Source organism: Elephantulus edwardii, unplaced genomic scaffold, assembly GCF_000299155.1.
Source record: "Elephantulus edwardii isolate Elephantulus edwardi_28Jun2011 unplaced genomic scaffold, EleEdw1.0 scaffold00077, whole genome shotgun sequence".
In the NCBI taxonomy this organism is placed as follows: domain Eukaryota; kingdom Metazoa; phylum Chordata; class Mammalia; order Macroscelidea; family Macroscelididae; genus Elephantulus; species Elephantulus edwardii.
Genome location: NW_006399827.1, coordinates 13,864,193 through 13,875,253, shown reverse-complemented (window position 1 = coordinate 13,875,253; position 11,061 = coordinate 13,864,193). Strand labels below are relative to the sequence as shown.

The 11,061-nt window shown below is 40.6% G+C and overlaps 1 protein-coding gene across 1 annotated transcript in view; it reads right to left on the bottom strand.

The window, feature by feature from the left end:
• CASC3 (cancer susceptibility candidate 3) overlaps positions 1 to 10,380 on the bottom strand; it is a 27,829-nt gene extending 17,449 nt beyond the window's left edge. Inside the window, exons 1-3 of the mRNA XM_006889410.1 lie at positions 10,047 to 10,380; positions 9,628 to 9,655; positions 9,316 to 9,353 (exon numbers count right to left, since the gene is read on the bottom strand). Of these exons, the coding sequence (XP_006889472.1) occupies positions 9,316 to 9,353; positions 9,628 to 9,655; positions 10,047 to 10,277 (297 nt within the window). The 5' untranslated portion in view covers positions 10,278 to 10,380. The remainder of the gene's footprint in view (positions 1 to 9,315; positions 9,354 to 9,627; positions 9,656 to 10,046) is intronic.
• Positions 10,381 to 11,061: the final 681 nt, after the last annotated feature.

The window sequence follows — 11,061 nt, the reverse complement described above, 5'->3', positions numbered from 1 at the left end:
GACTGGCACAGGACAGAGCAGGCTTTAGGGCTGTTGTACATAGGGTCGCTATGAGTCACAAACGACTTGACGGCACGTGATAACAACAATTCCCGGGGTTACGCTGCTGCGCAAGAGCATGAGTTTGCGCATAACTGGGGCCCCAGCCCGCTGCAGGCAGCCCTTTTAACCGCGAGCGACACGCCAGCAGACCAGGCCTTTGCCGGGGTTTGCCTCTTGGGTCTCAATTCTTAGGATGATCCCTTTGGGAACGGATAGTAGGCTCCTCGACTACTGCGTTTCCTGTGTGTGCTGTCATCTAATAAACTTAAGGTGTTATTTAAAAAAAAAAAACAAAACAATTCCCTTGTGATTATCCTTTGTTCACCTTCCTGATGATTCTCAATATACAGAAAGGAATGGCTTGAGCGCTTCAGTCTTCAGGACTGCTGACCCGGTCTTTACTCTCTCTTATCTCATTCTTGGTTGTCTGTCTCATTATTACTATACCCTCGGTCTGCAACACAACTTCAAACTTTCTCCATCTATTATGATATTGCCTATTGGTCAATGATAAGAATTTGTTTTCTTGATGTTGAGATGCAACCTATATTGAAGGCTGTAGTCTGAATTTCTGCAGTCCTACCCCTGGAGTGCTTCAAGTCCTCCTCCTTTTTGGCAAGGTTGTGTGTCACTTTCATAATGCAGGTTACTGGTTAGTTTTCCTGATTCTGATGCAACATTCTTTTTCATACAGTTCAGCTTCTTGAATAATTTGCTCAGCATACAGACTGAAGAGATATGGAGAGGACACACAACTCTGATGCATGCCACTTTTAATTCTAAACCACGTAGTGTTCCCTTGCTCTGTTTGCACAACAGCCTCTTAATCTAGGTACAGGCCTGCACAACAGACTCTTCGTCTAGGTATAGATTTTCCATGAGTACAATTAAGTGCTCTGAGTTTCCTATTTTTCTCAGTGTTAATCATAACTTGTTATGATTCACAATCAAATGCCTTTCCATAGTCAATAAAGCATAAAGACATCCTAATATATTTTAGTTTCAGCTACAGCATGTGACATCAGCAGTGATATCCCTGGTGCCAGGGCCTCTTTTACATTCTGCTTATAATTATGCAGCTCCCTATGTATGTACTATTCTTGACATTTCTTTTGGATCACTTTTCTTGGCAATGGAAACAAGTATGGGTCTTTTCCAGTCAGGTGGCTAGACAGCTGTCCTCCAAATTTTCTGGTATAGACTGGTATGTGCATCCAGAGCTGCATCTGTTAGTTGACACATATTAGTATCCTATCAATTCCTGGGACTTTATTTTTTTGCTGTTGTTGTTAATTTTTTTTAATAATTTTAATGAACATTTACAGAGAGGGGCCTTATATTTTTTGCCAATGCCTTCCTGTGACTTAAAACTTCATTACCATTGGATCTTATGGTACTTCCTGAAATGTGTCAGCATTATTTTTGGTAGAGTGATTCTGTGTATTCCTTCCATGTTCTTTTGATGATTCCTAGATCAAGTAAGATCGTGCCCATAGCATCTCTTAGTATTGCAACTCAGGGCTTGAATTTTTCAGTTCAGCTTGAGAAATGCCAAGTGAGTTCTTCCCTTTTTATTCTCCAATTCCAGCACTCTGCACATTCCATTATAACTGTCTTCTCAAGCTGCCCTCTGAAATCTTCTGTTATTTTACTTCAGCATCTTTCCCTTTGTTTTGGCTTCTCAACACTCTAATGCAATTAATTTTAGAGTCTCTTCTGACCTCCATTTTGGTATTTTCTTTCTTTTGTCTTTCTTTGTAATGACCTTTTGCTCTCTATCGATGCTATGTCCTGATGTCATCACATAATTCATTTGGTTTAATCACTGGTGTTCAATGCTTCAAACCGATTCTTAAGATGATTTTCAAATTCAGGTGGAACAGACTCATGATCATATTCTGTTTCTCTTGAACTTGTTTTAATTTTCTTAGACCTCAATTTGAACTTGCACATGAGTTAACTATGGTCTGTTCCAGAGTCTGCCCCTGGTTTAGTTTTGTTATTTGTTTAAATTATAGAACGTTTCACAAATTTGCATGTCATCCTTGCACAGGGGCCATGCTAATCTTCCCTGTTGTTGTTGTTATGTGCCATTAGTGACCCTATGTACAACAGCCCTAAACCCTGCTCTATCCTGTGTCAATCGCACTGCCTCTGGTACACCCATCCCGATTACCCGAGTCACTCAATCAATCCACCTCACAGAGGGTCTTCCCTTCTTGTACTGTCCCTCCACCCTCCATATCTTTCCAATTTTAGTATATGTGCTGACAAAGCAAGCAACCCTGGTCTAGATCTGACTGCTGATATTGAGCTTCTCTAATGATTCCTTTACAAAGATGTAGTCAATCCTATGCAGTCCCATCAGGTGACTTTCTTGTGTAAAGTCACCATTCATGTTTTTTTTAAAAGATATTTTTGCAATGAATAAATCATTGACCATACAAAATCTGATCATTCTATTTCCAGTCTCGTTTCTGTCACCAAGTCCACACGTTTCAACAACCATTCTTGTTTCCATCTTTTACATTCTAGTCACCAGTTATTATTCACACATTTTTACTGCATGTTTGGTCAATTTTGGACTGCAAAATTTTGTAAAAGTTTTCAACTTCCTCCTCTTTGGCTTTAGACACTATCTTTTGTTTTAGCAGTTGCTAATTTACTATCTTCCTTCTTTCAGGACCATACTCTTATGGTCTCTTTCCTTGTGAATAACAGCTTTCATCAACCTGGACATCCCTTGAATGACTCTTTGATTCCAATTCAGTCAATAAAAATCTTTTCTTAATATTACCTAAATTCCACGGGCTGCTAAAAAACAAACAGGTATGTCTTGGAGAAAGTACAACCAGAGTGCTCCTGTAATAACCATATTAATAGGTCTTGCTTATATGCGTATGGATAGGATATGGATAATATCCTATCACTTACAACACTGTACTTCAGGGTTGAACTTGAAATTGTCTTTTTAAATATGACTGTAACACCATTCTTCTGTTCTTCATTCCTAGAATAGTATACCATGTTGACTGTCTGCTTCAAAGTCTGCTTCAAAGTGGCCAAAGCTAATCCATCTCAACTCACTGATGCCTAGAATGTCAATGTTCATGAGTTCCACTTCACTTTTCACAAATTCTAGTTTTCCAACATTCATGCCTCGTACATTCCATGTTCTAATTATTAAAGGATGTTTGTCACTATTTTTCCTCATTTTGACTGACTTCCAATTGGGGCTTTACCTCTAATATTACTATAATTATCTGTGTTCCCCTACTGTTCATAAGGGTTTCAGAAGCCTGCTATTTAAGAAGTCTTAGTCTTAATGTGGGAGCTCAACTAAAACCCGTCTACCACTGGTGACCCTTATGGCACAATCAGAATTTAAAGACTGAAATAAAATGAAAGGAGTCAAGAAGAAATTAACAGTTGAATAAAAGAATCATTTCAGATTCAAGTTCCAAATTAGAATACAAGGGTGAATAAATGCAGTCAATAATGGTTTAAAAAAAGTGAAAAAGAAAAATTTAAAACTGAAAAAAAGGATAAAAAATTAAAGGGAAAGGTATTTTCATCAAAGGATTTCCTTATTACTCTGGAAAACACTCTGCATATCTGAGAATACTGACTTAAGACAATCAATATAGGCAAGCTCTGGTGGCCTAGTGGTAAGAAGCTACACTGAAATCCCAGAAGTGTGCAGTTCAAATCCACCAGATGCTTTGCTGGAGAAGGAGGAACAATCTCCTTCTGTACCAGTCAAATCTGATTTGACGGTGTACGTGTACGCGCGCGCGCGCGCACACACACACACTCAAATAAAATTTACAAGGCGCTGCACTGCAATCCCAGAGGTACGCGGTTCAAATGCACCAGATGCTCTGCTGGAGAAGGAGGGGGCAATCTCCTCCTGTACCAGTCAGATCTGATTTGACGGTACACGTAAAAATAATACAATATGGGGAGCTCTGGTGGCCTAGGGGCAAGAAGCTGCACTGCCATCCCAGAGGTACATGGTTCGAATCCACCAGATGCTCTGCCGGAGAAGGAGGAGCAATATCCTCCTGTACCAGTCAGATCTGATTTGATGGTACACGTACACAAAATAATAATAATAAAAAAAAAATACAATAAAAATTTTTAAAAAAATGACAATCAATATAAAGATAAACTCTAATTATTGGATTTGAAAGGAAAAGAATGCTTTGGACATCTAGACAAGACAGCAGAAGAGCTATAAGGGAAACAAAATTATATGGTCATCAGGCAATTTTGTTCAAAATCAAATCTTTCCATAGGTCTAGAAATACAATTTTCAGGAAATACAAAGGGCAGAGGAACACACTGAACCGTACCAATAAAGTGTAATCATCAAAATCTTGTCAGTAGGTCAACAGTAGAGTGAAGAGCCAAACATGTGGACTGAGAGACTTTTTTTAAAGATAAAATTTTAAGAAATGGACAAAACTATAGTACTTCTCGAGAGAAGGATGGGCAATCTCCTCCTATGCGATTTATTGCCTCTGAAAATGTGCTGGAGAGTCTGTTCCAACTTGAGGGTACCCCCCCACCACCACATTTTAGTCTTTAGGAATACACAGCTGTTAACTAAAATGAAATATAAAAAAAGAATTACTATTAAAGTTGGGACAGTAAATCTTCCCCTAATCTAGATGAGTGCTATCCAATACCACTACTGGGATGGTAGAAATCATTATCTCTGCTGATATAGTAGCCAAAATTAATTGTGACTACTGAGCACTATCTTTGTATCGGCAGTTCCTAACTTACCATCTTCCTTCTTGAAGCACCATACTTTTATGAGTAACAGCTTTCATCAAACTGGACATCCCTTAAATGACTCCTTAATCAGATTCCAATTCAGTAAATAAAAATCTTTTATTAATACTACCTAACTTCCATGGGCTGCTAAAAAACAAACAGATATGTCTTGGAGAAAGTGCTACCAGAGTGCTCCTTAGAGGCAAGAATGGCAAAGCTTCATCTTACATAGTTTGGGCATGTTGTTAAGATGGGCTATTCTCTGGAAAGGGACATCATGCTTGGATAGGTGGAGGGTCAGCAATACAGAGAAAGACACTCAATGCCATGGATTGACAGTGATGGTAGCAACGGGCTTAAGATTATCAAAGATGATGAGGATGACACAGGATAGGATAGGGTTCATTCTGGTTGTTCACAGTTGTATTAGCCTCAACAGCACATACTAATAACAAATATCTCTTAAATTGGCCCTCATTTTACCAGTTCCATGTCAACTGCCCTTCCTTAGGGAACCATCATCAGTCACTGGCCTACTTCTAAGACCCTCCCAACAGCTCTCCCAGCCTCTTCTACAACCCATTCTACACAATAAGGCCTTTGGGGACCTTTCTTTCCTTGTCACTAGGATAACAGCCAAACTCCTTCAATTACAGAATGGTGAGCTCACAATCATCAAATCTCACTGAACACTTCATACTGCCTAGCAATATTTCCAAGGAGCTTTACTGGTCTAGTGGTTAGGGAGTCATGCTGCCAATCTAAAGGTAAGTGGTTTAAATCCACCAGCTGCTCCACTGAAGAGAGATTTATAGACTCTGAAAAATCTCCTGGAAGGTCAGCTATCAGTCAGTTTGAATGGTTCCAACTTGAAATCAATGAAGAGTAAGCAATGTTCAATTATCTGGGGAACATTTCCCTCATCAAATCCTTTCTCTCTCACCGTTTTAAGGTTTACTTTTTTTTTTTTTAAATGGAACACTTCTTCCTGATCTTCTCTGTATCGTTCCAATTTTAGTAAATGTGCTGCCAAAGCGAGCACTGAGGTTTACTTTTAACACTTGCTTCTGAGAAAACAAAAGCCATCTTATCAATCATCCTAGCCTATCCACTGAAAGCGTAGACTTTCCATTCTGACCACTTCCACTTTTCCTGCCCCCACTGTAACCATGCCATACATAATGATTAGTTAGATCTTTGTAACAGCTCTTACAAACCTTTCTGTCTCCACTTTTGCTACCCCCAGAACAATTTTCCTCACTCTAGGCAAATCAGTTATTATAAAAGTATTCTAAGATTTTACTGTGCATAGAATCAACCCAGGATCTTATTAAACTATAAAGGTCTGAGTCTCCTAGTCTTTCCCTAACGCATCCTCACGCCTCCCAGATTCTATTTCAGTAGCCTAGCCAACTGGCTTTTCTAATTCAAGTGTTCCCTGGTTTTGACAAATGCTGGTCTATATCATACTCTTATTTAAAACCTTTTTCAGTTTTCCCCTTTTTAAATTATTATTATTAATTTCAATGAACATTTACAAAGATTTTGGATTTCCATTCATTCACTGTTGCACTTTTCTCCCACGTCCCCCATTTTCCCTTTCTTTAGAGTAAAATATAAGCATTTTTAAACTTGCTTTATAAGTACTTTAAGATCTGTCTCAAATGCATTTCTAACTCCCTGGCTTGCACTCTCACCTTCCAGTCATGTTTCACCATGCAGTCTAAATGTTTTTGCTAGACCATGTTCCCTCTGCTTAGGAACGCTCCTACTCATCCTCATGCCTCTGTTTAAACATCTCATCCTCTAAGTGTTTCATAACACCCTTATCAACTTGGCTGCCTCTGTTATTGTTACTATGGTACCTAATAATTCCAGTATCATAGAATATACCAATATTATTTCCATTTTCCCCTCAAAATTGGTTTTTGTTAGTGGTTTGCTGTTGTTTGTTTGTTTTTTTAAAAAAGGCCGATCTTTACAAATTCCAAGGAGCCATGGTGGAGCACATTGCCCAATGGGTTGCTAACCTAATAGTTGGCAGTTCCAGTCCAAGAGTGACTGTGTAAGAGAAACATGGACAGTCTCCTTCCATAAAGATTTACATGCTCAGAAACCCAATGGAAGGTCATTATGAAGAGTTGCGCAGAGTGGCACTGAATTTGGGGTTTTATACGTCAGTGCTATGAGTCTTATTTATACATATGAATTACCCGAAAACCGTATTAAAAAGTAGTTTTGATTCAGAATATCTGAACTCGAAAGGCAAATTCTCAGCAGAGGGGTGACTGGAAAGAAGTGGTTTCACTTTCCGGTTTTTGGTTCTGGTAAGTATGTGCTGTTTATATGTCTGTTTATACTTTAAATACAAAACTCAGTATTCCAACATTTTCTACGTGGGTCAGTTAGTTAACATTAATTATATTCATGTTTTGCAACCATCAACACAACCCATTTCAAAATGTTTCCATCACCTTTCATATGGCTCAGTGGTGTCTAAAGACCCTTTACCATTCCCCTTCCACGCTGGGCTTACTTTGTTTTCCCCTTATGACCCAGAAGTAAACTTGGAGGACAGAACTACAAGTAAGACCCTTCATGCAGTGGCTTCCTCTCACCAATTTACCATCATCTCTGTACCCATTTTGACCCAACAACATTTCAGCCACACTAAACTACTTTGTTTCCAAATGTTCACCTCCTGTCTCTGGACCTTTTGAAAACTTCTTATTCCTCCTACCGGAAAGACTGTTTTGCCAGCTAATTCCAACTCATTCTTTAGGTTGTACTTTTTCTCCACTACCTAAGACAGATTATACCCTCAGCAGTTGTCATCAAGTCCTAGGACTGCCACAATATTTGACCAAATTCCCTAGTTAAGTCAGAAAAATCACTAAAGAATTTTGTTACAGAGTTTACTGTTACATCTCCCTAGTGTAACAAAATATAAGATGTAGTAACAGTTCTATAAAATTTATCAGAAAATCTCTGATCCATGAATATAACCTCTCACCAAAATTCTACACTTAAGACACTTTACTAGCAACCTAGGCAAACAGCCACGCTGATAGCAACTCTACTGGTTTATTAAAGCAGATAAGTTCACAAAGTATGAAACATGATTTCTCCTAAAGATAAATAAAACTCCTTCTATAAACTGATATGCTTTTTTGCACAACCCACTGAATAATCCTGCATTTTCTAGGTCTTTACATAAACGTCGATTATCCAAACTGGCTGGTTTTTCTACCTAGAAAGCATGAAATGAACTACCAAACATCTCATTAATGGTTGTTGTTGTTGTTTGATGCCGTTGAGTGGTAGACGACTCATAGCGACCCTATGAACGAATGGCCTGAGCACTGTTCATACATAGAGTTTCCGGAGGCAAGCCATTCTGGAAGTGGATGCTACTCCTGCTTCCAGTCATTAATGGTACGAGGTGTTTTTATTCTCTTATTTGGAACCTTAGTTTCTTAAAAGAGAGCATGACACCAACTACTAAGAGTTTAACAAATGTTATTTGAAAAGGTAGCCCCAAACTTCCCTCAGTCTAACCAAGTAAGACCTCTTTTAACAGTTTTCCAGAAACATAAATTAAAAATACACAGAAGACAAAACAACTATGAGATATCATCTCACTCCAGAATAGCAAAATTCAACAGAGCAGCAATCAAATGCTGACAAGGTCTGGAGAAACTGGAACCCTTATTCACTGTTGGTGGGAGTGTAGAATGGTGCAACCATTATGGAAGGCAGTATGAAGCTTTCTCAAAAAGTTGGAACTAGAAATACCATTTGACCCAGCAATTCCACTACTGGGAACATAACCTAAAGAAACCATAACTGCCACCCAAGCAGATATATGCACACCCATGTTTACTGAAGCTTTGTTCACAATGGCAGAGAGTTGGAAACAACCCAAGTGGCCATCAACAAACAAATGGATAGAGAAACTGCGGTATATTCACACAATGGAATACTATGCTGCATTGAAAAACAAGGAACTCATGAAATATTATACAAAATGAGTGACCATGGAGGACATTATGTTGAGTGAAATATCTCAGTCACAAAAGGACAAATACTGCATAGTGCCACTGTTGTAAAATGAGACTGACATCGGGGTGGAGGAAAACTTAAGAAAAGAGGTAATAAATAATGTGAAAACTGTTTAGAAGGGATATAAGATTAGGTATTATTGTCATGACAGGAGTCCAGAATGAAGGCTTTATAGCAGAGTGGACTTGGGGGGAGGGATTGTATAACAATGAAAGAGTTTTACTTTTCAAAGAGCAAACTGGGGGGGAGAGGTGGGCAGGGAGAAAAGTGTAACAATGAATGAATGGAAATGCAAAGTTTCTGTAAACTTTCATTAAAATGAATAATAAAAAAATGCATAGAAATGCACCCCAGGTGTGTAAATATTTATAACATACATTTTCTCCATCCACACCATCTGTAGTGAAAACAAAACTAAATTATACTCACTTCTGAGTCTTCTGCACTTTCATAATCCGAGAGGACAGCTGAAGGAAATAAGAAATACGTTATGGGAAAAGATGCAACAAAATTATAGTAATCACTGCTTCTGATCATTCTGTGTCAGGTTAAAAGTTTCCTTTTAACTCTGTTAACAACCTTTGATGTAGATAAAATTTTACAGATGAGGCAACAAGCTCAGAGAGACTGACTTTTCCAAGATGACACTGATTAAACCTATTCTTTTAGCCACTCCACAGAAAAAGAATACTTCACAATGTGCTCAAAATTCTGCCATGGTGGGATAGAGATCTTACTTACCATCACCCTCGATGCCATCCTCACTCTCCTGAAGGAAAGACGACAGAGGGTTAGTTCTGGGGTTTCCAGAGTGGACATCCAATAAGCAAACAGGTGAGAAGCTCAAGACTCCAAACAAAATGGTTGGAAAAATAGGTGGGGGATAACGCAATTTTAACAAGTAGCATCTTATAGAGATCAGCTCTCTTGACGTCCAGCCCAATTTCTGAATCAACATCCGCTGTCCATTCGCATTTAAGAACGTACCCTCTTCCCTCCAGAAAATCCAAGCATTCCTCTTCCTATAGGACCCCGGGGTAAACCCGCAGTGGGATCACTCTCTTTTTCAACCCAACAAGCTCCAGAATCTGCCAGCAACTCTCGTGACCTCCACTCCCGCGGCCTGCATGCACCCCCGCCCGCCCCGCCGGCTCACTCACACACTCGGACTCCTCGGCGCTCTTCGCGCCCCCGCTCTCCACCCGCCGCAGATGGAGGCCCCCGGCTCGGCCTCCGCGCTGGGAAGGAAGGGAGCCGCTGTCTCCGCCTCCAACGCTCCCGCTGCAACTCCCGCCGCCCCGAGCCGGGAAGCCGCCACTGTCCGAGCCCGAAGCGCCAGACTCCTCGTCCTCGGTATCCTGCGAAGCGCGCTGCCGCCGCCGGTCAGCCATCTTACGGAGAACGGCCACCGCTGGCCAGCGACTTACGCACCGCGCCCGTCGCAGGGACAGCTGGGAGCCTCGAGAAGCAGTCCCAGCATGCCTCACGTTCGCGGCTCCGACTCCAGTGGGCGGGGCTGGGGCGGTCCCGACGCCCTGCGGCACGTTTGCGGGATTACGGCACGAGTGGGTTTACGTCGGTGGGGGCGTGGGGGGCGTGGCGTGGCCCCCACTTTTCTCGGCTGGCCGCGGGCGAGGGGAGATCCACGCGGGCAGCTTTCCTGCGTTCCTCGTCCGGCCATTTTGGGCTTCCCAAATGGAAGGAGTCAACCTGTCAGAGCTTCACAGCGTTGGAGCGGTTTTCAATTTCCATGTCTCTTTTCTACCGGCGTTTAAAGTCATTTTACTACATTGTTTTACTTGGTAAAAATCACAAATCAGGGTTCACCTCTAATGTCGTCTTGCTGCGTCAACTGTGCCGCACGAGCCCAGTTTAACGCTTTTCCTTTTCGTTAAGACTTCCCACCCCAGCCTTCACCTCCCAACTGCAGCCTGTTACACTGCAGGTTTTAAGATTCTACGGCTGGTTTGTTGTTTTTTAATTCACTAGAACCAGTATGAGTTTAAAATCCTTAGTTTGCTCAACTGGAAGATGAAGGAATTCATTTTAGCAATGAATTTGTCAGCAGTGGTGTATTTTTTTGACTATACTAAAAATAATTGTCAAACTCATTGCCATCTAGTCAAAACTAGTTGTAGCTGACCCTCCAGAGGTTTTTCAGAGCTGTAAATCGCA